The sequence below is a fragment of the Anthonomus grandis genome, chromosome 2, assembly GCF_022605725.1.
Source record: "Anthonomus grandis grandis chromosome 2, icAntGran1.3, whole genome shotgun sequence".
Classification (NCBI taxonomy): domain Eukaryota; kingdom Metazoa; phylum Arthropoda; class Insecta; order Coleoptera; family Curculionidae; genus Anthonomus; species Anthonomus grandis.
In genome coordinates this window covers 39,447,911-39,474,932 of record NC_065547.1, presented here as the reverse complement: position 1 = coordinate 39,474,932, position 27,022 = coordinate 39,447,911, and the positions used below count along the sequence as shown (strand labels likewise).

Below are 27,022 nucleotides of genomic sequence, written 5' to 3'. Positions count from 1 at the left end.
GCCAAATAGAAAACCGAATAAAAAAAAAACCGGCGAGATGATACATTAAAAATTCGCATCTAAACTGCTCGTAAATAAAGTCTCAATTTACAAGTGTATTAGGCTGTCAGACGAACCCTCCCCGGAGCAGGTCCTTCGATCAGCGAAACGAGAAACGAACGTAACGGAAGCCGTCGCGACGCATCCAAGAGAGAGCGCGACCGACCTCCCAGCTACAGAATCCAGAATCCAGTGTAAACGCGACGCTCAACTGGCACGGACCGACGCTGACTTCTGGCTCTGCCGTTTTGCGTGACACGCCCACTAATTCGTTGTTAATATTACTACTTAGCACTATCCGTTTATAATATTATACATTTCTGGATCTCTTTAAAAGATTTTTAAGATCGTGTAAACTATCCAGACGATGACTTCTCAATTGAAGAATTTTTTAGTAACATGAAGAAGCTGATGCCAACAATAAACTTTTAAGTAAAACCGTTGATTAAACAATAACACTCTTAAGAAATTAATTGTTAAGTAGTTAATCTGGAAGGAGCCTGGAAAACCTTGTTGGGATAAGTCTGCAGGTCGATACGTGCCGAAACAATAAAAGGGGCGTGGCGGTCCGTTTTACTGTAACTCGCCTAAAAATCGTGCCGCTAGTGACAAAGTTTCCTTAAAAACGAACTGAACACTATATCCAGAAATAATGTTGGTAAAAGTGTTATCCATCCTACTATTAATTAGTAAAGGTAACTTATTAATAATAATTAGTTTTTGACAGATTCATGAGGTTTCTTTGCAACATCTTAAAAATTTCTCCTCACGTTTCTTAAAAACCCCATTTGTTTTAACAAAGGGTTTCTTAGTTTACACGGCAGACGGAGGTTACGCCCCCTAGGTATATGATAAAAGAGGCGTTGTAATAGGTAAAGTTTTTAATGAATATTAATGCCTCGCAAAAGGGTTAAGCTGGAAGGTGCATTAGTTGTAGTATAAATGCCCAGAAGTTTGCAAGGGTTTTTTGCATGTTAATTTATTCTTTATTACGGTGTGGGGGTAGTTAGGTAATTAAATATAAGGTTGGCTTTTTATGGTTAGGAATGTGCCTTGGGATCACGGTAAAGGTTACGCCCCTTTGGGGAAAATCTGGAAAAAGGAGGAAGGTTGCATTAAGTTTTATGGATACCTTTTGGTTGGCTTTATTCCTAATATAGAAACGTAAATAAAATTTACTATTTACAGACTTATTCATTTATTCATTTGTAAAATTAACATTATCCATATTTTGTCATTAAGAATTGTATTAAGCTTTAATTATGTTTTTACTTAAATTTTAGTTTCTTTTTATTTATTTCCGGAATAAAAATTAGAAAATTTTTGTCAAGATTATTTTTTATCTGGTTAAAAGGTTACTTCTAGGTTAATGATATGTGGGATTAAAATGGTTACGCCCCTTTATGAAAATCTGGAAGAAGTCGGTCTTTTTTCTGAAGACATATTACAACTTACAATTATCACTTTTTTCTACACACCTTAAATTTTGACATACGGCGTAACGATTTGTGTCCCAAACATTTTACTAATTAGGACTATTTTTTATAATAATTATGCCTTTTATTAATCATATCCAGCACCAATTTTATTCAGTAAATTGAGTTGTATAACTTAATGAATAATTCAATGCTATTCAATTAATAAACACACCAGTAGCAATTAACCAAAAACAGGCAGAAAAAAGGATGAATTTAATATATTCAGACTTCTCTAAAGCCTTTTATAAGGTTAATCATCAATCTGCTCACTGAGAATGTCAACCATTTAAGGGTTTAAGGAATACATTACTCATCTTTTACCTCTTGAAAATGACCTTAAATACTATCCTCAAATATCATCTTTTCAGGATTCAGAACTATTGCAACAATATACAGATGCTTTTAATCGGTGGTGTTTTATGAATCGTATAGTTGATACGTGATACTAGAGATATCCAATAGCCTTAAAAAACCCAATTAGGGGCTTTGGTCTTAGAGATTTTATATTGCTGGGCAAGTGAGTATGATTTCTCGTTACCAATATTACCTATGTGAGTAGAGGTTTAATGATAGATAAGCAGATCCAGTGAAGGATCTTAGAGGAACAGACCCCATGTACTACTACAAGCCCTCGTGTACGTAGTAATCGATAAGGGTTATGCCCCTTGGAGTTTTCTAAAGTGTCTAATTGATTTAATATTAACACATATAATTTTATTATAATATATTAATTTTAAACACGTTCTTATTAAAATATTCTTATATTCCAACCTATCTAAGTACAATATTAAACTTATATTATATCTTATATAAGTCTATATTATCATTGTCATAAAATTTGCCATAAAGTACAATAGCTCGTTAATTAACATGACCAATATTGTTTATATTTTTAGTAATTTTTTAAAGGATGTTCTAATTGAATTTTTATATATTATTTTATTCATCTCTATCAATTAAGCTTTTTTTGGAAGGTTACACCCTTTTTAAAGAAGAATGCGAGTAAAAAGCAGGGATTGTTAAAAATTTGAATAGTTCATTTTTCTTTAGAACTTGCCTAAATTTTCCCTGTTTTTTTTACACACAAATTTAATATGATGTTAAGAGTTTAAATCTACACTCAAATATGTAAATATAAATCAAATATGTTTACACTGAAGAAATAAATGCAAATTTTATCGATATAAATTATGCAATATTCTACATTTTGGACTTTTCTAATATAAAACTCAAAATTACATATTTTCTTATAATATTAGACCATATATTGTATAGGTATACACGAAAATCTTGAAAAAAGCTAAAAACTAGGAATAAGTTTTCAGCAATCATATTCATTTAAAAAGAAATAACTATTTATTCTAATTATTATCTTAAACTATAAATAGTATTATTAATAAACTTAAATTATAATTAAAACTTTAAATTTAAAGACAAACATTTAACAATAATATTTTAATTAGTAAATGATATATTGCTAAACTATCTTTTGGCGTAATATGACTAATGTATAAATATAAAAACATACAAAAATACTTAAATATATATGAGACCATCGTGGAAGTACAAATTTTAAAGGTAGTGCCTTTTTTACGGATATTACACATTATCCTCCTTATTATTATTTTTACGAAATATTTAAGTTCTTTTCAGGATGACATTTTCTCATAAGAGGTTTGGACAACGTGTAGTTTAGCTTTAGCAGTAGCAACTCAACATAACTATTTTTTTAAAAGGAATAACATATCATTGGACTATTTGACTATTTTATCTTTATCCTTTTAAAATCTAACCCTTAAAAGTTAAGGAAATTAAACTGGGTCACAAAAGCAATACATAAAATATCTTAATATTAAAATCTAATTTATTATTTTTCAAGTATCTTATATTCTATTAAAAAAAGATATCTATGCATCGTAACCATTTAAGTTATGCGTAATTTTTTCAATTAGCTTAGGCCTATTCGCTTCTTCTTTCGCACTTTTTTAATGAAGTTACTTTTATTACGATAAATTGATTATAATGATAACCGTTATATCTCCTTGCCGAAAATCCAACAAAGACTTATTATATTAAGAACTTACTTATATTTTATTAAACGTTTAATAAATATATATTTTTTAAGAAAAGTTGCACCTAAACCATATCCGCTTATATTACTTTTTTATGCATTGCTTTCTCTTATTTTCAATTGATTTTTTTAGCTGCAATTTTATTTAAATTAAACTGACACTCAAAAGTTAAAGATACGTTTAAAAAAATTGTTGAACTAAAATGTTCGACCTATTGTAAAAAATACCTTGCATTTAATTACTCAGATTTAAGAACCTTAATGTCATTTGTTAACTATTTAATTATAATTTATATTTAAATAGTTAATAAATAACACTTATAATTTATTAACTTATAATTGTTAATAAGTTTTTATTAAGGGTCTTAGCGTAGATATATTTAGCAGCTGTTTTATTTGTAACTATTAGCCCATTTTTCAATTAGACATGAAAATTGAAATAATAGTTGTAGCTCTCTACAGAAAATATTGAAAAAATTAGACATCTTGGATGTTGGTTTCTGGACCACGTAGAGTTTTTTATTTAGGAAAGAACTAATCATAAAGTAGTCTTAACCTGATATTAGGAACTATTTTATAATTTTAAAACTAAACGAAGTTAAAATTTTTACAGTTTTCGTATTTTGACGTTCTCATCTAAACTATGTCTTGTCTTACCGACCGATTAGTCTGACCGATCGATATACAGAAATCTATACAGAAAAGCTTTTTTGTGATTCTTCTGGATGTTTTGAGAAAAACGCTCACATATGTCAACTTTTCGAAAATATCTGTTCAAAGACCTAAAAATTCGATACTGCATTACACTTTAGATTTTTAAATAAAAATCATAATTTTTTTTTATTTTTTAGATTTTCTATAAAGTTTTTAGTAACTTTTGTATGATCATGTTTTTACCTTCGATCTTCAATCGTTGTTTGTTGTAACGAAGCTATTTGATTTAACTTTGTAATGAAATTCTAGAAATGTGATAGTAACAGATTATGTCCACAAAAAATTACAGTCAATATAGTTCCTGTAGTACCAAGACTTTAAAATTAATCAACTCTCCGAATATTAAAATAAAAAGAAAAAACTTCAAGTTTACGCTTAGATTAAAGTTAAAGTAAAAATTAATTTGATTACCATTTAAGGGTTTAAGGAATACATTACTCATTGCGATAGTGCAGTTAATTTCTACCTCTTAAAAATGACCTTAAAACACTATACTCAAATATCATCTTTTCAGTATTCAGAACTATTGCAACAATATACAGATGCTTTTAATCGGTGGTGTCTTATAAATCATATCGTTGATACGTAATACTAGAGATATCCAATAGCCTTCAAAACTCTAATTAGGGGCTTTGGTCTTAGAGATTTTATATTGCTGGGCAAGTCAGTATGATTTCTCGTTACCAATATTACCTATATGAGTAGAGGTTTAATGATAGATAAGCTGATCCAATGAGAAATCTTAGAGAAACAGACCCCATGTACTACTACAAGACCTCCTGTACGTAGTAATCGATAAGGGTTACGCCCCTTGGAGTTTTCTAAAGTGTCTAATTAATTTAATATTAACACATATAATTTTATTATAATATATTAATTTTAAACACGTTCTCATTAAAATATTCTTTTATTCTAGCCTATCTAAGTACTACAATATTAAACCTATATTATATCTTATATAAGACTATATTATCATTGTCATAAAATTTGCTATATTTTTTAAAACTTCATAAGTATAATAGCTTATAGTATTAACATGACCAATATCTACACTCAAATATGTAAATATAAAACAAATATGTTTACACTAAAGAAATAAATGCAAATTTTATCGATATAAATTATGCAATATTCTACTTTTTCTTATCTAGCGCAGATCCATAATTTCATTAATTATTATCAAAAAAAAATAAATACAGAGTTCCGAAAGATTTTGAGTTTTATATTAGAAAAGTCTAAAATGCTTAAATTGCTTTTTAGACTTTTCTAATATAAAACTCAAAATTACACATTTTCTTGTAATATTAGACTATATATTTTATACACGAATATCTTGAAAAAAGCTAAAAACTAGGAATACGTTTTCAGCAATCATATTCTTTTAAAAAGAAATTACTATTTAATATAATTATTATCTTAAACTAAAAATAGTGTTTTTAAGAAACTAAAATCATAATTAAAATTATAAATTTAAAAACTAATATTCAACAATAATATTTTAATTAGTAAATGATATATTGCTAAACTATCTTTTGGCGTAATATGACTAATGTATAAATATAAAACCATACAAAAATACTTAAATATATATGAGACTATCGTGGAAGTATAAATTTTAAAGGTAGTGGCTTTTTTACGGATATTACACATTATCCTCCTTATTATTGTTTTTACGAAATATTTAAGTTCTTTTCAGGATGACATTTTCTCACAAGAGGTTTGTACAACGTGTAGTTTAGCTTTAGCAGAAGCATCTCAACATAACTATTTTTTTAAAAGGAATAACATATCATTGGAGTATTTGACTATTTTATCTTTATCCTTTTCCAACCTAACCCTTAAAAGTTAAGAAAATTAAACTGGGTCACAAAAACAATACACAAAATATCTTAATTTTAAAATCTAATTTATTATTTCATAGGTATCTTATAATTCTATTAAAAAAAAGATATCTACGCATCGTAACCATTTAAGTTATGCATAATTTTTTTAATTAGCTTAGGCCTATTTGCTTCTCCTTTCGCCATTTTTTATTTAAGTTACTTTTATTAGGATAAATTGATTTTAATGATAACCGTTATATCTCCTTACCGAAAATCTGGAAGAAACCTTAATTAACTAATTCAAAAAAAATCTATAATTAATATTTTTCATCGCACAAAGACTTATGATATTAGGAACCTACTTATATTTTATTAAACGTATTATAAATATATATTTTTATATATTATTATCCGTTTAAATTAATTTTTTATGCAATGCTTTCTCTTTTTTTTCAATTGATTGTTGAGCTAAAATATTCGATATATTGTAAATAATACCTTGCATTTAATTACACAGATTTAAGACCTTAATTTAATTTATTTAATGTTTAATTTATGTAATTGAAATAATAGTTACAGCGCTCTAAAGAAAATGTTAAAAAAATTTTGAAAAAAAGCTTCGATGTTGTTTTCTGGACCACGTAGAGTTTTTTATTAAAGAAAGCACTAATTATTAGAATATTTGTCTTATAAAGTAGTCTAAGCCTAATATTAGGAGGTATTTTAAAATTTTTAAAACTAAATTTAAATTGTAACAGTTTTCGTATTTTGACGTTCTCATGTAAACTATATCTTGTCGTAAAGGTCAATTAGTCTGGCCGATCGATATATAGAAATCTATACAGAAAAGCTTGTACCCCTATTTGTTATTCTTCTGGTATGCTTTGAGAAAAACGCTTATATACGTCAAATTTTCAGAGATATTTGTTCAAAGACCCAAAAATTAGATATTGCGTTACACTTTAGATTTTTAAATAGAAATTACCCTTTTTTTTAATTTTTAGATTTTTATAAAGTTTTATATAAAACTTTTGTATAATCATGTTTTTACCTTCGATCTTCAATCTTTGTAAAGCTATTTGATTTGTAATGAGATTCTAGAAAAGTGATAATAACAGATTATACAGGGTGTTACTTAAAGGTATGTCATAATTTAAAAGGGACATTCCTGGACCGATTTTAAGTCAAAAAGTTTATATAAATATGGGTCCTAAAATGCTTAGTTTTTAAGATACAGGGTGTTAAAGTTTTATTTTTTTTTTGTTTTAATAAATTTTTCAAATACGGTTTAAAATATTGAACTGAATTTTGGCACAGGATATTATGGCATTTTTTAGATGTTCACCTACTTTTTTTTAGCAACTAGTGGCGTAGCTATGATGAATTTTTAATACAATTTTACAAAAAAAAATACTACGCCATTGACTTACGAAAAAAATTATGATTTTATCTTAATTACCAATAAACAAAAAATTCCTCTATAACTTTTGCCGTCAATCTTACCGTTTGGGTGTAATCGTTAATTAAAAAAACCTTTTTTATGCATAAAATGCATCTTTAACAATTATGAAAATAAATCAAGTTAGCTTTGCTCGTTGCCAGCAACTGTTTTTTTGTTGTTGTAGACATTATGATACTGACATTAATGATTATTTTTGATTGTGTTAAGTTTGATTTTATTTTCAGTTTTTATTAGGTACATTTTTCAAATATTTATTTTCAAGCTATTTTTTACAAACTGGTGAACAAAAAGCAACAACAATTAAATACAATACATATATACATAATTTGCAACAAATGTTGGAAATGAACACCTCTTGCCTCTATGCAGGCTTCTGCTTTTCTTCTCATAGAATCACGAACTCTTTCGAAAATTCCAGGCGTGTTTCGTATAGTTTCACGTCCGTCAATAATTCTATTTCTTAGTTCTTCTAATGTCACAATTGGTGTCTGATAAACCAATGTTTTTAGGTGTCCCTACAAAAAAAATCTAGGCTATTTAAGTCAGGTGATCTAGGTGGCCAAAACTGTGGTCCTCCACAGCCTATCCATTTATTTCGGTAGACTCTATTTAAATGCTCACGAGCCAATATGCTAAAGTGGGCTGGAGCACCATCATGCATAAACCAAAGTTGTTGCCGTAACTAAAGAGGAACATCTTCGAGAAGCAAAGGCAAATCATTTTGGAGAAAATTACAATAATTCTGTCCGTTAAGGCGTCTTGGTAAAAAAGATGGTCCAATTAAATAATCGGATACGATACCGATCCAAACGTTTATTGAAAATTGTTCCTGAAAATGTGTCTCTGTAATCGCATGAGGGTTTTAGCCCAGTAATGATTGTTATGGAAATTGATTATTGCATTTCTGGAGAAATTAGCTTCGTCCGTAAACAAGTGAGTTGCTACGCTTAGATTTAAGTCAAAATAAAAATTAATTTTCTATAAAGAGGCAGGTCCCTGTGGTAATAAATGATAAAAGTGGTGTCCAATAATAAATCTTTATTATTCATTCAATAATAAAGATTGTGTTCAACTTTATTCCTCACATTTTCAAGCATATATTGAGTTAATTATCTTTAATTATCCGTAATCCGCCCCCGAAGGTCTTAAAGAAATCTCGCTTTGTATTAAAAACATTACTTTTGAAATGAGTAATCAAAAAGTTTAAAGAAAGTGATCTAAAGGACTTAAGTCGGGAGATCTCGGCGGCCACTCAATTGGGCCTTGTTTGCCAATCGACTAGTTCAGGAAAAGGAGGTTTAAAAACTGTCGTACTGGAGCAACATAGTACAATGTTCCACCACCTTGTTGTAAGTTACGTAATTTTTTACTACTATGTTAAACTGCCAGGAAAGGATGATTAACATAGTAGTAAAAAAAGTAAGGAAATAGAATACTATTTCCGAAAATGCCAGACCACATATTTTTTGAGGATATTGCAAGTGAACATTTCAGAACAAATGTCGATTCGAGTCACTCCAATATCGACAGTTATTTCAACAAATATTAAATACCAGATTTAAATTGTTGATTATACATTGGGACATTAGCTTGCAAAACTCCAACCTATACTTCTATTAATATCGGCTTCATAAAACTCAAAGACAAGGTGTATCTCATATGGTTGAAATATATAATTTTTTAAAAATCTTTATATTGTTTAGCGTGTATATCCTGAAGAAATAGCAAGTCCACGAGTACTTCAGGTGTTGTGCTTGCAATATTTCGATAACACTGACTCAAGCTAAATGTGCTTACTGGTATCCATAGCTATTATTTTTTACAATCTATTATCAGTATTAATTTAAGTTAATTTTACTAATCCAGGTATACACAAAAAAAAATATAAAATAAGTTAAAACTTCATGAAAAACCTAAAAATTAATTAAAAAATCCATTAAGAAATTTAAAGTGTAATGCAATGCATATAATGAAGGGCGTCATATTCTAAATAAAAAATTAAAGGGAAGTGACATTTTCATGCATATTACGCCTTATCTTATTTTTTTAATTATAAATTACTTTTATAATATTTAAAGCTAATTTATAATTTACTTCATATTTTACATTGCTAATATCATTAAAAAATATATAAATTGGATTCTTTTAAGTTATGCATAAATTTTTTAAATTTTCCTAAAAGTATGATTTTCTCCTGTAGCTTTTTTTTAATTAAATTATTTGGAAAATTCTTCCCCTTATCAGATCGGTTAAGGACAATGACAAGGGTTATGCCTTTCGTCCAATAATCTGGAGGATACCTTAATTAATTAATTTAAAAAAAACATATTATTTTTTACAATACAGGAATTTAATTTATTAATAGAAGGTGATTCTCTGTTAATTAAGCCGATACCTTTTGAAAACCTAAACAACTTTTTTATATGAAAACAGTTGTTGCATTGTCGACTAAAAAACAGCATACTAATTTGTAAAAATTGATGTATTGTAAATGTATTTTTTATGCTTTTCTTGGTATATATTTAATTATAATACACATTTATGTTAAGAAAATTTATTTAAATCTTACAACTATCAATTTATCATTATTTATGGAATTTTTATTTATTTCTTTAATTGGCTCAAATTCTTGAAATAATTTTTTTTGTACTTTTTTACATATATTCAATGTAAAATTAATTTGTCTAAAATTTTTTGCATATTTTATAGTTTTATTTGTAGGATTAAACGATTCGAAATGTACTAAATATCAATTTTTAAATATATATATGTTTTTACTTGTGTATTAAATTCGTTACAACGTTACCAGTAAAATTTTATTATTTTCCAGAAAATTTTTAAATTTATTTATATTATAACAGCCGTCTTACATTTTAATAGTACATTTTCTAAATAAAATATTTTCATTTATTTAGTATTTGTTCCTATATTTTTGTGGGTAATTAGGATGTGGTATTAGGATATGTAGAAATATTAAATAACTATTTTTTTTTCTTAGCAATAACTTGTAGTTATCAGTTTTTACTTCTTAAAAATTTGTAATGTTATTAGAAAATCGTTTATAATTTAGCAAGAATTTTACAAATATATTTATATCAAATAAGGATGCATATCCTACATCACATGTGAATATGGCTGTATAGAGATAATGAAATGCATGCAATTTTCTATATGTTTTTATTTTTTATAAAATTTATCCATCGATTGATTTTCCAGATTGCTATTAAATAGGTATCTCTCAGAAAGTCTTAAGAATGTTTTGATATCCTTTTTTAAAAATGATTGCCCTGGAATACTGAGCAATTTGTATTTCATGGAAAAAGTTTTTTAAATAGAGAAGAGCTTTAGAGAACTCCTCTATCATAAAGCCGGTTACTAATTCAATAAAATAGAAAAATGTTAACAACAAACTTTTAAAATCACATTTTAAATAAGAAAGAAAAACCGAATTTTCCTGATTATTGCAGACATTTCAATTATATAATTAAACGATCTTTGATCATATTTAAATTTCAGTCAATAATTATCTAATACCCTGCCACAATCTTGTTTTAATTAAGTTGAAATTTGTAATTTTTTCTAAAATATATTGATTTAATTTGATGACGATCCAATTTAATGATGATCGTTTAATATTTATTTTATTAGGAGATATATATTTTTCTGTTTATTCAATATTTGCTAAATTCTTACCAATCACCTTTTTTATTTAAGTGTGTCTCTTCAAGTTACGTCAATTGGGATTCTATAAAGGTTATGACCCTTTTTGATTATCTCAAAATAAGTATTTTTTTTGCTTTGTTTTAGTTTAGATTTTATAGATAATTTTGGGTACAATATTTATAGTTATACAAATATAATTACATTTATTTCAAAAGAAAATGCAAAATATATCAAAAAGTTGTGCATACGGAACCGCACAAAAACTATTTTAGAAAATCGTATATGAGAAGGATCAGCTTAATAAAGGGCTTAATTTTAAATTTTCCAATATTTTGTTTTATTTAGAAACTTCTTCAAGATACTATAAACATGCATTTTTATATCCCTCCTTTTCCTCTAAATTGTGATGCATAAAACATGTAGGTAACTAACTAAATTTTACATATTATTTTTTTTAAACTTTTTTTTAAGAATATATTTAATATTAAAGAAAAAAGGTAAGAAATAAAGAATCACATTATATTAAATTTCTTACTATATTTTAAGAAGTCTTTAAAATAAAAAAAAGGAAGTAATTTCGTTCATGTGCATCAGTGAGGAAATATGTATCTTGGAATGTGATTTTGTATTAAAACTAAAATATTTACATAATATACCTCACTTTACTTATTAGTTTTAATGTTTAGGTTTTATTTTATGAATACTTTAAATATTCTAATAAAATATTCAAAACACTTCAATGGATTGAAAATATAAAAAAAATATTAATAATATGTTGAAAATCTGAAATGACTAAGGATTCGAATGTATTTTAATTTTCAGAGGTTTTTAAATGAAAATAATTAATTGTTGTTACCTAACAAAGGTAAATGTATTTATATATTAACAATCAAAACTTATATTTTGTAATGATGGAAAATCTGAATATTTTTGTTTAATTTCTTACTTAATTTTGGTACATCTCTGCACCAAAAGTTTTTTACTTGCTATTACTTTCATTGCTAATGAAAAAATGCCGTAAATGTTAATACCAAGATATTCAATAGATTTAAAATTTAAAGTTGTGGTGGCTGCAAGTTTTTTTCAACATTAAACTAAGAGGGGCAAGAATGACTGACATGTTGACAAGTAAGTGCAGAAATTTAAAACAGATAAATATCTCACTGGGAGAGTTGTACTACTATGAAGTTGATCAGTTGAAAATATTTAAACCCTTTTAAAAATAATCATAAGAACATAATTTTATACCGTTTTCAGTAGAGTTTTAATGCGCTTTCATATAAACTTCCTATAATACAAACATACAGCATATCTCAGTATAAGAGCTCTATAAACACAGATTGAAATAGGTTCATTTAACATCTCTCTAATTTTCTACATATCATTAACTTATTTTTGAAGTCTACTTTAACGTTCTCAAAACTGGGCTAATTTGCCATTTTTAGCAAGAACGCTACGTACCTTTGTCAACATTGAAAGTGCTTTTAAATGTGTAAACCTATTTTTTTATTTTATTTAGGCCATGAGAGGCGCTTGTTTTAACTTTTTCCCATGTTGTTTCTAAAAAAATTATAGGAGTATTAACCACATAGGATATCACCATACTACTTTTAGCTCGAATATTAGTCGATGTGCAAAGAAAAAAACAAGGGAACTGTTAACTGTGTCTCGTAACTCTTTAACTAACTAAGTAACTCTTCGGAGGTTCTAATTGACATTAGTACATTAGATTAATTAATACATTATTGATCTTTATGATTTGCTGGAAAGTCTTCCGACACAATACCACGTAACGTTTTACATCAAGAACAGTGTCATGAGACACCGTGTCCATTTGCAAGGTACTTGACCTTATTAAACATTTTTTACCTATAACAAGGTGTCTTGTGACTGTTCTTGTTAGTTTCAGAATAGCGTCAGCTGCGCTAATGCCGCCACGCAACCCAAATTGGTTCTTAGGCAGGATAACAGGAATATAAATTAGATTTTGTCTATTTCTGGAAATTCAAATACCACAGCACTATAGTAAACTGCTCTGTCATAAAGCCATTCTACATAAATATCATTATAAAAAATGAACATTTTATAATTTAAACAATTAATATTAATTATAACGGTTCTTCAAATTTTAATATGGAAATAACAAAGGATTAAATTCAAATTATTGAAATTGCCGAATATATTGGCTTTTCCGGAAAAGCAAGCCAATTATACTATTTAATGTTTTTTGATTATAATAATTATATTCAAGCCAATAAATATACTAAAGAGGTTTTCCCGTTCGTTAGGTGTGAATTAAAATAATTGAAAATAGTCAAATAATTTATCTGCACAATTACACTATGAAACACGAGTACTAAGAAGACTACAAGAAAAATTAATTATTACTGCATTCATTTACATTTATGTCTGATTTAAATCTCGCGCCAATACTCTGAACTTTACTGCACTGAATTGACAACTGACTCGCAGCAACGACGCAGCTCCTTATATATTCGGCTGACCACTCCGGAAGATTCGCTGACCTTCGAGACGTCGTGCGGTGAAAGACAATCAGCTGTTCATTGTGTATACAATAAAATATAAGCATTAGAAGCCCTTCTCCACACTAACTTTTAATATAGTGGTTTTTCTGACTTTAGTTTGAAAAAATGCTGAAGAATATTTGGATTTTTACGTATTTACTAATATATAAAAACATGAAAAATTTTCAAAACTGACTGGTAAGATACTGTTTTAAAAATCCAAAGAGTTTCTCAATAGGAAACCCATAATAAACCGATCGCAGCGTTTCATCCGAACCGTAAAAGATAAAGGCGGGGCGAGTGTAAAAAGGGCGAAAAAACTACACATAAAAGGGCGCGCATTGATCACATGTGGCCTGGAAGCTTACACCTAGTAAGTTTAAGAAATTCGCTGAATAGATACGACTAATATTTTCCAATTCGGGAATTCGGGCGACGTCATCGCTCGCAGGGCCATTTGCCGTAAAATACGTATATATCTGGAAGTTGGGACGCGATTTGTTTGTTCGAACTTAAAGTGCCGTTAGGGAAAAGTGGATTTCATGTTTGCTTATACGTTTTCAATTTTCGATATTTGCGTGACGAAAGAGTTCGGTGAGGCGGTTTAAAAATTTGCAGATAGGGCACGCTTTTTAATTTTATAAAGTTTGCACATTCTCAATCACGTTAATGCGAAAACGTTAATAGCACAAAACGCAAAACTGTAGAAAAGCGGCGGGTGTATACAAACTGATAAATCTGCTAGCGTCCTCTTGCTTGTTAACGGAAACTGTTTTAACTAACTTGACGGATTGAGATGTCTGATTGAACCAATCAAAATGGCAGAAAGGCGTAACCAAATTAAGGCGGGAAAATCAAATTTCACTTAATAAGAAACCTCGTCGCATATCAAATATGTTACTGATGGGATATAGGGCCTTTTTGATTAGGTGTTAGCATCAGATATTGATTAGGATGAAATGAAACTAAAACAAAACTCTTCAGCTTTACCTTAGATAGCTAAACAAATTAATGTACTGCAATAATCATTTTCTAACAGTGTACTGCATATCATGAATTTTAAAGTGGAAATAAAATAATATTTTTCGAGGGTTTTGTGTGATGCTATAATGATCTCCTGGTCATGCAATAGACAGCCAGGTATATTAAAAGAGTTCTTTCATCTTTGAGTAATTTATTGGTTACAAAAGTGAAGGTCCATCTCCGATCACCTTTTACAAAATTAACCTACTTAGTTACCTGTAAAGGCATTGGTTTTGTGCCGAGGTTGTTTACACACTCATAGTTGCAACGAAACAGATAGATCAACGCTCTATCTTTTTCCAAAAACCGAACAAACAATAGTCCGCTGCAAGCGTACCATTGTCATGTTTTGACAGGGGTCTAAAATAGTACGCGAGCTTAATTAAAGACTACATATTGTGGTTAGACAACAAGCTTCGCAAATACATTTACAACTTCTAACAGGTTTAAATAATTTTCCTGAAGCATAATTACTTAAAATTATATACAATAATTTGTTATAACAGATAATATATAAATTGGAATTAACTTGAAACTGCTTAAAATTATTTTGTTTTGTAGTGAACTACCTTAACCGAAACAGATTAGAAAATGTTATGAAGATTTTTGTGCTAATTAATTATTACACATCTAAAGACATTACTATTAGGCATTAAGTTAGTAATAATAAAATAAGTTTCTGTTTTCGAAAGAAAAATTACACACATTTTAAAAACAAATTAAAAGTTCTTTGACAGATAATTATCTGAAAAAAATAATATAACTGCTACACAAAATACACTCTTTAAAAATGATAACATCTTATTGTATGCAAATTCAAAAAATGATATTGAAAAAGTGAAAACATTTATAAAAAGTGTATTATACCCTCATTTACAAAGTTGAAAGAGAAGAAATATAGAAACTAACTATAGAAATAAAAAATGATAAAATCATTACAGAAAACCGATAAAAAAATAATAAAATTAATTTACCAAGGCAAACAAATGTTAAAGAAGAGTATATTGTAAATTAAACGAGTTACTATAAATATTATGAAAAAGTAGACAAGTATGATTTTAATATACTAAAGGCCAGTGATTGCATATTTAGATTCCCTCATACATGATTGAATCTTTTTGTCTTGGGGACTCATCGACCCAAGTTAGAATAAAATAAATAAATCTATATTATAATTAAATCTTATTGTATGCATGTGCATTAAAAAAACCTAATTCCAAGACAAATATCTACACAAAATAAAAATAAATATCGTCATTCTGATCCACTCTAGGTACTCAGTTTTTTTAGTATCTATAGCTCTGCCTTGTCGCAGTAAACACAGGAAGTGATACGAGTATAAAATAAAGTCGAAATATAGGTAGTGCACAATTATAAATAAATTTGCTAAATATTTCATGAAAAATAATGACAAAACCAATGTTTAAATAAATATGTATTATAGTGTAAAGCCAGCAGTATGAACGTTATTACAATTTATTGGTGAGAAGTGATCAGAACAAATTTTATAGCTCTAAGTCTTATGAAAATTTACATTGGACATATCACTCAAAATTTCATTGTAATGGGGTCTAAAGAAAATGTTTGTCAAAATCATATTTTAAAATGTACATACTCTTAGATAAATATAAACAATTTAAAATAGCATTCTTGTACTTTAAAGGACCTTTAAAAACCGAAGGAAAAATCAAAAGAAGAGAGAATATCTACTTATGTATAGCAGAGAGCGGCATAGATAGATATACACTGAACAACCCCTAGAAGTTTGATCCCATAGTCCTGAAACACCCTGTATGTTGTTAAGGAAACCGTCACAAAAGGTTGTCAGAAAAAAAGATTACTATTATTGAAGCTTTTTCTAAAAATAGTTAATTAATTTTGTAAGGACTAAGAGTAGACTTAATATATTAAAAGCAACAACTCTCTCAACTACTTTCACACATTTCCTGATTTCATTCTAGCAAAATATGCGACTCACTATTGGGTTATTTACCACTCGACCAGTTTAGAATACTGTCAGATTTACTTTGATATGCCTATAGGATTTTTTGCTACAAATAAGACAAAAGTTTGTAAAAAAAAGGCGACGCAATATTGTAGTAAAAAATACAAAGCCATTTTTTACAGGGTAGGTGCCCCTCTTTATAAAAGGATCACAAAAATTTAATCAAATGGTTTTATTAAAACCTTGCTTATTATAATTAGATGAGGTAGATAAAATATAAATATACTCACAAATTCGTTGTTAACATGTTTCGAGCATAAAGATCATCACTCTCAGGGGTTCTAAAAGGAAGTATAATGAAAGAATCGTTTAATTTTTCTAATTTTTCTTTGGTAATGTTTTTATTATTCCTAGACCTTTTTGGGATTTGGTTTTTGCATTTTATATTGCGTTTCCATTAAAAATTGTATTTGTATCATATGCACGTGAAACAATTTTACCGTCAAACGTAAGCGAGCTTATAGGATTTATATAAGCGTAAAAAAAGGCTTTGACGAACATTGTTCATAATGTTATTTTAGCGATATATTGCATTATATTAAATAAATAGCTTTTAATAAGATTAAGAACCTTACATTTTACGCAATTTTTTTAAAAAAATTAGCAAACTATATTTGGTGCAACCAGGGTCGAACGCTTTTAACAAATCGAGAAAAGCTTTTGCCCTCTATCAAGATTAAATACATTCTAGATAGAATATATTGAGCTTAAGCCAAAAGTAAAACTAGCCTGATTTGATAATTTATCATGTTTAATTTGCTACAATATCAAATGAAATGAGACACTTAAAGTTTGAGAAGACGTTACCCTAATAACAATATTATGAACTGAATATACTGTACCTTGAGAAGAGAACAAAACTTAAATGGACTATCTACAATATTTAGAATATCTTTTTTTTACCTTTACAAACCCTCTTTAAAACGTTTTCATATTAGGATTAATGCGATTTATAAATCCTTCTTCACAAAGCCTTTGGACTTTTAAGGTATTACATAATGCCAGTTCATATAATAGAATGAAAATAGCTTTTTCTCGAAAACCCGTTCTTTTTATCGATATTGATCAAGAGTGCCTTTTTTCGGTTAGGTTTGAATTATTTAAAAACATTTTTTAAAATTTTTATTATATAGGATATAAAAAAAATTGGAAGAATATATTAAAGGTCCGTTCCTGCAAAAAAAAAAATTTAAATATATTTCTATGATTTTTTTATGGAGATTTGTTTACTAAAGATTAAAAATTCATGAAGTTTTAAGTATTTTAAAAAAGTTAATTAAGCCTTTAAATTTAAATAAAAAAACATATTTTTCTAGAGGTGTGCATTAAAGATATAATTTCATGAGAAGGAAAGAAAGCTTCCAACTAAATTTTGCAACTGTATGTTAAACTAAGAAAAGAGGAATTTAAATTCAAACATGTAAATTACTCCCAAATTATTAAGGAATTACTATCTAAATATCTATGTTCGTTGTATGAAGTTCAAAGAACTCCTAAAGTACACGGGAGCTCGCGTTGTTTATATAATTAAATTCTTTATCTTCTTATTTTAGAATCTTTAGATGTTGTTTAAGAAACATAAAAATAAAAAAAAACATCATTATATCTTTTAAAAGGGAAAAGTTTAAAGAGAAAATGGATAATATTAAATTGTAATTTATAAACAATTGATGTACAAAATTAATGGCCTCATAACATAAGTAATTTAATCTTTTTTAAACAAATGTACCATAAATATTTTAAATTTTCTTTCTCAAAACTTTATTTTCTTGGATATATAATATTTGGAAATTTTAATAACAGCATTTAATCATTTTTGCTAACAATGTTTGATTTAATCGGTCTTTTCAAATTTCCTATTGCTTAAACTATTAGTTGAGAATTAATTTTTTTAATTATAATCGTGAAATTAACGATCTTTAAAATCAAGTTCTCACTTTCCTAGATAATATTGTTCTGTTGCTATTTACAACTGTTTATAATAATTACAGATTTTTTGAACTTCTACGGCTTTTAACTTACTAAATAAAGCAGATTCGGTTATATACCTTTAAGGCAATTTTGAAACAAATAAAAATAAGTCGGTTTTTTGATTAATTTATGCAGTAAATTTTCTTGCAAAACTTTGAAATGCAGTCAGACTTCCTTAATTTTTACGTTTCTCTTAATTTTCATATCTAATATTTTCTCCAGTAATATTCATTTTCAATATTACATTTTGATAAATACCAACGGTTAAGTAATGAGCAGTTGCTTCTTTCGGAGGTCAGATGATGTCCAAATAAAATAAAGTTATAAATTACAGGTTTCTTTTTATGAAGAAATCAATTTATTTCTAGATACACAATTTTCATATATTTTATTGCTATCCATAATTGCTTTGAAAGTATATAGACGTGTCTGCTCTATTATGTAAATTAAAAGCTATAAAGCAACGTTCAAAAATTAAATAACTAAATAAATATTATCTTTATTTAGCAAAAGCTATTTTGAATTCTTTCTAGTTGGTCAATTCTATACTGTGGCAAGTTAAACAATAATGTTGAACAGAACTGTAAATGAGGAAGAGCAATGGCGTTTTAAAGTTTTAATATGATATACATTGACAAATTTTTGCTAATTCTTGTGATAAATCCAAGTTTTTTTGAAAATTTTCTCATTACATAATCTGCATGAGCATGGAAATTCAGATTGGCATCGAGAATTGTTCCCAAATATTTAATTTCTTTGGCATACAAAATACTTGTTGCAGTTATATAATGAATATCTTTACACACCACATATAACATTGTATCGTCCGCAAATAACACCACATTACACCCCCGCACTACCTCGTTGACATACAATAAAAATAGTCCATATCGTTGACATACAATAAAAATAGCAAGGGGCCCAAGACCGTTCCCTGCAGCACACCATGCTTTACATTAACACTTTCAGATGAACTATTTTTGTACATGACTCGCTGAACTCTACCACTTCAATACATTATGTTTAAGGCCTAACCGTTCTAATTTCCTAATTAACATTTCTCTACTCCCGGTTTCAAACGCTCTCTTAAAATCCAAAAACACAGCAAGTACTAGATTATCAGAGTCAAGGGCCCTGAGAAAATTATCAACTATATTAATAATGACAGACTCACATGAATGACCCTCACGGAACCCCGATTGGTTAGGTACAACTATTTTATTTATATTACAATGTTCGAGTAGCTGTTCCTTAACACATACTTCAAGGAGCTTCTCATAAATAGGTACGGTGTTAATTGGCATCATCGCAAAGAACCTGCTTAGAGATGCCACTCTCCCCACCACCAACGTTTTTTAGATTTTTAAGTATTTCCTTCATTTTAGTCATCGAAACTTTATTAAATTGTGTCAAGGTTTTCGGGACTGAAGGTGGTTCAATGAAATATGTTTGACCATTTGCTGCTGGTGAAATATCTGCAAGAATAACACCAATACTATTCACGAAATAAATATTAAATCTATGTGCAATATCATCCTCCTGTGTAATGATTTCATTTTCAAACTTTATTTTATAAGGCATGTTTAGGTTTTTTCCTGGCAAAAGCGTCTTCAGATTTTTCCAGAGGTCTTTTTGATTATTTTTATTTAGATCTATGGTATTCGCAAAAAATCTATCCTTTTCTACTTTTATCTTGCTTACTATGTTATTTCTTATAGCTTTATATTCATTCCAAATGTTGTCGTTATTTTCTATGGCAGTCCTTTTATATAATCGATCCCTTTCCTGCATTTGCTTCCTTATATCTTGAGTTATCCATTTTTTATCGGCATATTTCTGTTTTTGTACAATTTTAATCCTTGGGCACATACTGTCAAGAATTGTTCTAATATCTGTGACAAAAGTATTAGCTAGTGAGTCAACATCTGAACTATTTCTATTCCAGTTGCATGTAAGCAGTTCTTCCTGAAGTTTATGGCATTTGTAGGTTTTAAAAGAGTATAACTAACTATATCCATTGGCTGTTCCTTCGATTGATCCATAGAAATTGATATAATAGAATGGCCACTAATTTTAGGAGTTTGATGGACTTTATGCAAAAGAGATTTGTCATTTGAAATTAAATAATCGATCAGAGTCTGACTTCTTTGGACTATTCTAGTTGGAGTCTTAATTATTTGACTAAACCCATAAATCAAAATTAAAATCCCCAAGGATAATGTTGGTGCCATTAAATCCACTAACTTGCTCTAAATATCCCCAAAAAAAAACTCAATGGCGAATGGTACAAAACAGAGCACAAATATTTACCACCACCCATAGATAGCTCAAAAGACAACAACCAGACATAATCATCAATAGACAATACAGACCCCACCTTATATCTAATATCGTTTCTAATAAGGGCCAACGCCCCACCTGTTCTACTGTTGTTACTAGTGCATTGCTCCAAATTGTACCCATCAATAATCAACTCACATGGTTCAATAACCGGGGTTACGTGAGTCTCACTCAAAAGCAAGATCTTAGGCCTCCAGTCATTTACTAGTAAAATAATGTTATCTTTGTTGTTTAGATAACCTTGGCAATTAAAATAAACAATGTTGGTGTTAAGTGCAATATTTAAGTCTAATTGCTACTTAATATATTTATTCCTTTGTAACTCTTTATTTCGCTTATAGAAATCACAACTAATTACATCCTAAGCAACGTGATTGACGTTTAGCCTAAGACCATACTACACAATTGATACACTTAACGCTACTTACATTATATTCTTTAACATCATGGGATCCACTACACTTTGCACACACTTTATTTTCTTTATACTCTTTCAGTAAATGACCATACCGATAGCACTTGAAACACCTTCGGATACCATATTCGTTGAAGACAGGACAACGGTTCCAACTAATGTTCATCTTCTCCTTTTCAATAAACACTGCATACGTGGTAGCATCAACTTCCAAGATCATATTGAACTTTTTGTTTACGATTTTAGTTTTTCTCACAATTTGAATTTTTCGGTTTGGAGATTCTGGAACATTATTTTGACTCTTTATTTTGGCCAATATTTCATTATCTGATAGGTTGTACTCAGACTCATTAATCCCTACCACCTTAATCCTGTGCTCTAAAAGTTTTGGTACCTCAACACTGTAGTTGTCACACATGTTGTTCTGGATCTGCGACTGAATCGAATTTAGCTCCTTCTCATTACCACCCGCCGCCACTTTTAGTTACTTTACCTAGCGATAAACCGGCTCCAATAACAGTAGGATTGACTTTCTTTCTCAAATCCTCCTTCACTTGCTTTACGTCTTTCTCCGGACACTTTTGCTTTACAACCAAAACTTTGCTGTCATTTTTGGTGCCTATTGCTGCAGCATATGGCAACTTGGAGTTCACACTTGATGGGGCTATTGACGACTTACATTCCTTCAGGCTGACAATTTCACGTTTCAAATTCTGGTTTTCGTTTAACAGGAGATCGACTTTTTGATTTAACTTGTTAGTTTTACTGACTAAAAGCTGCAAGGTAGCCATAATATCTCCTACATCATCTAAATCAATAACAATATCATCTGTGCGGCTTCTTTTCCTAGCGCGTTCTGTTTTGTATGCACCATCACTAGATGCAGAGGGATCACACGATTCACATTTCCATGTCGATTTTCTCAAATGAAAACCGCGCATGTCAACATTAACACACTTTCCATGATAATACTTAGCACATATTGTATTATCGACTTAATGTCATCAAATACTAAATTACATTTAGCACAATTACTATCTGGATCACCGTCATTCCTAGTACTTCCTCCAGCCATTATTACATTAGTTAATCACAATTTCAAAATCACCCCGTATATAAAATAAATTTAAGTTAATTCAGACAAATACTGTTTACAATAGAAAACCCGTTAATGTAAACACTGTAATTATCACGTACGTGCACTATATTTATGTTATACTTATTACATCAATTAGAGAAATAAAAATTAAATTTTACTGATTTATGGCAACCGTGATTATAAAATAAGTCAATACTTAGCTTGAAAGATGCAAAATTTTAAAAGACTTCTTTTGATATAAATTATTAATCAAAAACTGTACTTTAACCCTTTGAAACACGCGAAAAACTGTGAATCGCCTATCATACGTGTTAACTGCTTGGACTACTACGAACTACCAATAATGGGAACAAAACCAGAAAAACATTAACTATGAATATTTTAAATAAAGACATTAAACCAGTATAATTGTTTAAAATAGTTTATTCACAAATGGCGATTTTTTTTGTCAAATAATGCCTAATTTATAAAAAAACAAGAATATGATAATAATTGGAAAAAAAATCTTTTTTTTTTCATTTTTTTAAATATCGATAGTTCACGAAAAATTGGCGAAAATTTAATTTACCTTGTTATTCATCCTTAATTTTTGCAATATTTTATAGGAACATTCACTTTTCTGGCACAATGTTCTACACATTATTTCAAATGAGCGTACATATTTTTGGGACGCTTTTAACTATTTTGGAATTAACTGATTGACTATACTATAATTAGCTTATTGTTTGGAAAAAATTGCACGATGTAAAAGAAATAAGTGCAAACTTCCAAAATTCTCAGTACTTACATAAAGCTGCCCTGGACTATTTCTAAACCACCAAATTAATGTTAAGAAGAATAATGTGGTAGTTTTATGTAGATATGTGGTAGTTTAAATAAATAGTAATTCATCATAGTTAATCGATATAATCTTCCTCAAAAATGGGAGATTGAGAAATTTAAATGACAATAATTACCTTGAAAATGGCAAACGTTGTCATGAAAAAGACCCTTTTTAGCAATATGCATTACCTATACCGAAATGTCTTGACATACAGGGTGTTTCACTAAGCGTGGATTGCGGCTTTATATCGACAACTGTTAATTTGACATTATTCATTTTTTTTACAATATAAAAGTGACATAATTATATAGGAAAAAATACAGGAAATTATTAATATTAAAATATTAAGTTCGCAATTTGACCACTATGGGAAGTAATGAAAAGATCAATAATTAAATTCTAATTTTCTCTGGAAAATGTCAGCATAAATTGGTTTATTTTTTAACATAAATATAAACCATCCATCATATTGTTCAAAAATTCATTATACATAATATAATACCGACCTCTTTATTATAGGGAAGGTAGTGAAACTGAAGTTGTTTAAATTGCTATAATTTTTAAAAGTCTTATACGATTTTGTGTAATCAGGTTTGTTTAAAAGTAAAATGTAAGTACTTCTAAATATTATATCTAGTAGTACGCGAAAGTTCTTAAAAAAATTGCTAGGAGGCGTCATTTCAATTAAAAACTTAAAAAAAACTTAAAAAATTAAAAACTTTGATTTTTCCAAAAAAATTTAAATGGCATGATATTATTTTAATAGCAGAATCGAAAAGTGGATTAAATTTACTAGAAAGAAGCCTAAAAACTGTAGTCGTCTATCTTCCGTGTTGCACTTAATATTTTTTATATATTTACCACAGCCTTTTGCAGTTTATCTAGGAAACGGATTAATCCAAATGACATCAAAATAGGAAACTTAAAAACGATAAATTAACGATAAATTTTAAAGTTATCAAAAGATAGTTTAATTTAAACATCATAAACTTATCTAATTTAAAGCAATTTAAAAGGTTAAATAAAATACAAGAACAAAAACTTTAATAAAAAACCAAACCCTACCTTAAGTGTTCGTCATTTTGGAAAATACATTTGTAAATATTTTCCATACGAACGGGAACAGCTCAGTGAAACTAAAACGGTATCATATATCTCTCGTTATGGGTTGTGTCTTGTGTAGAACGTCGTTTCCATAAATAATAGTCTAACACGGTTAGATCGGTAGATCTAGGTGGCCATGGGAAAAACAACCCCTTTCAATCCAGCGATCTGGGTAACTGTTACTTAGAAAATTACGTACTGAAAATGTTCTGAGCAGCTACTATGTTGATACCACATATTTATACTTAGGTCAATGGAAACATCTTCAGTATTAGCAAGGTATTTCGTAAAAAGATAAAATATGATTCAACATTTAAATATTCACCAATAATAAAATGCCCCATAAGTTTATTTTTCAAAACTCTGCACCAGACATTGGATTGTACACCTGTTTTTATCATCTACTTTTCGGTAGTGAGGGTTTATCCGGGATACATGTTACGCATATTAACATTATCTCAACTAGAGAAACTAGTTTCATGAGTCCATATAATGTAAAAGGGAAACTGAAGGAATGCACGCCTCCCATTGTCCTTAAATATATTGCTAGTCGTCAAAATACTTCGCAGCATATTCACGTGTCGCAATAGGAGCATTTACATTGCACAAAACACTCAAAAAATATACGACAAGCATGTGGTAAGCCTCGGCACTGGTGTTATTTTCACAATATAATATCCTGAATTATTATTGATCATAATTCAAGGTATAAATAACATTTAGCCACGTCATATTAATTAAAGTGGATAGAAGTTTGGCGCCCAGCATCTTTTTAAACGGACCATATTTCATAAATATGGCAACTAAGAAAAGAATATTGAATTTTTAGTATTAAAACAATGGGCGATAAACTCTCCTCTATATTTATACCTTTTCTGACAAAAATTTCAATTGAACAAAACTGGGTGGAACATGGGCGCCCAACATCTGAGGATCTTCCAAGGATGATATTTTCATTCTCCATCTTCATATGAGACAAGAATATTCAACTTTTAATATTTAAACAATAAGCCACCTCTACATTACTACCCCCGGGTATTGAATATCTTCAGTACCGTACATTGAAGGAAAGAAATTATGAACTATTGGTTGGTTCATTCAAGTCACTACATATATAACCATCATCGACTTATGACTACACACTCTTTCCTAGTTCATATAATTATCCAATCCTATGATGTATACATCTATAGACCAAACATGCCCAACCTAAATACCATTTTCCTTGAAATTCATATTATTTAATAACAATTAACGAGTACGAAATCCGAAAACATTTAAATATTCACCAATAATAAATGGCCTAATAAGTCTATTTTTCAAAAATCCGCACCAGACATTGGATTGTACACCTGTTTTTATCATCTACTTTCGGCATGTAGTGAGAGTTTACCCTGGATACATGTTACGCATATTAACATTATCTCAACTAGAGAAACTAGCTTTATGAGTCCATATAATTTAAAAGGGAAACTGAAGGAATGCACGCCTCCCATTGTCCTTAAATATATTGCTAGTCGTCAAAATACTTCGCAGCATATTCACATGTCGCAATAGGAGCATTTACATTGCCCAAAACACTGAAAATATACGACAAGCATGTGGTAAGCCTCGGCACTGGTGTTATTTTCACAATATAATATCCTGAATTATTGTTGATCATAATTCAAGGTATAAATAACATTTAGCCACGTCATATTAATTAAAGTGGACAAGACTTTGGCGCCCAACATGTTCTCAAACGGACCATATTTCATAAATATGGCAACTAAGAAAAGAATATTAAATTTTTAGTATTAAAACACTAGGCGATAAACTCTCCTCTATATTTATACCATTTCTGTCAAAAATTTCAATTGAACAAAACTGGGTGCATCACATCTTTATATGAGACAAGAATATTTAACTTTTAATATTTAAACAATAAGTCGCCTCTACTCTACTACCCCCGGGTATTGAATATCTTCAGTACCGTACATTAAAAGAAAGAAATTATGAACTATTGGTTGGTTCATTCAGGTCCATGATATGATATCGATATGATATCATATCATGTCGATATGACATATGACCATATGATAATCGGCACTGGCGTTATTTTCACAATATAATATTCCGAATTATTATTGATAATAATTAAAGGTATAAATGACATTTAGCCACGTTATATTAATTAAAGTAGACAGAACTTTGGCGCCCAACATGTTCTCAAACGGACCATGTTTCATAAATATGGCAACTAAGAAAAGAATATTGAATTTTTAGTATTGAAACAATAGGCGATAAACTCTCCTCTGTATTTATACCTTTTCTGACAAAAATTTAAATTTTGGCGCCCAACATCTAAGGATCTTCCAAGGATGATATTTTCATTCTCCATCTTTATATGAGACAAGAATATTTAACTTTTAATATTTAAACAATAAGTCGCCTCTACTCTACTACCCCCGGGTATTGAATATCTTCA

At 28.8% G+C, this 27,022-nt stretch overlaps 1 protein-coding gene across 1 annotated transcript in view; it reads left to right on the top strand.

Annotated features, from left to right (window-relative positions):
- The first annotated feature begins 256 nt into the window (after positions 1-256).
- The window catches only part of LOC126750177 (uncharacterized), a 226,461-nt gene continuing 199,695 nt past the window's right edge, over positions 257-27,022 (top strand). The window contains exon 1 of the mRNA XM_050459707.1: positions 257-734. Coding sequence (XP_050315664.1) covers positions 692-734 — 43 coding nt within the window. The 5' untranslated portion in view covers positions 257-691. The remainder of the gene's footprint in view (positions 735-27,022) is intronic.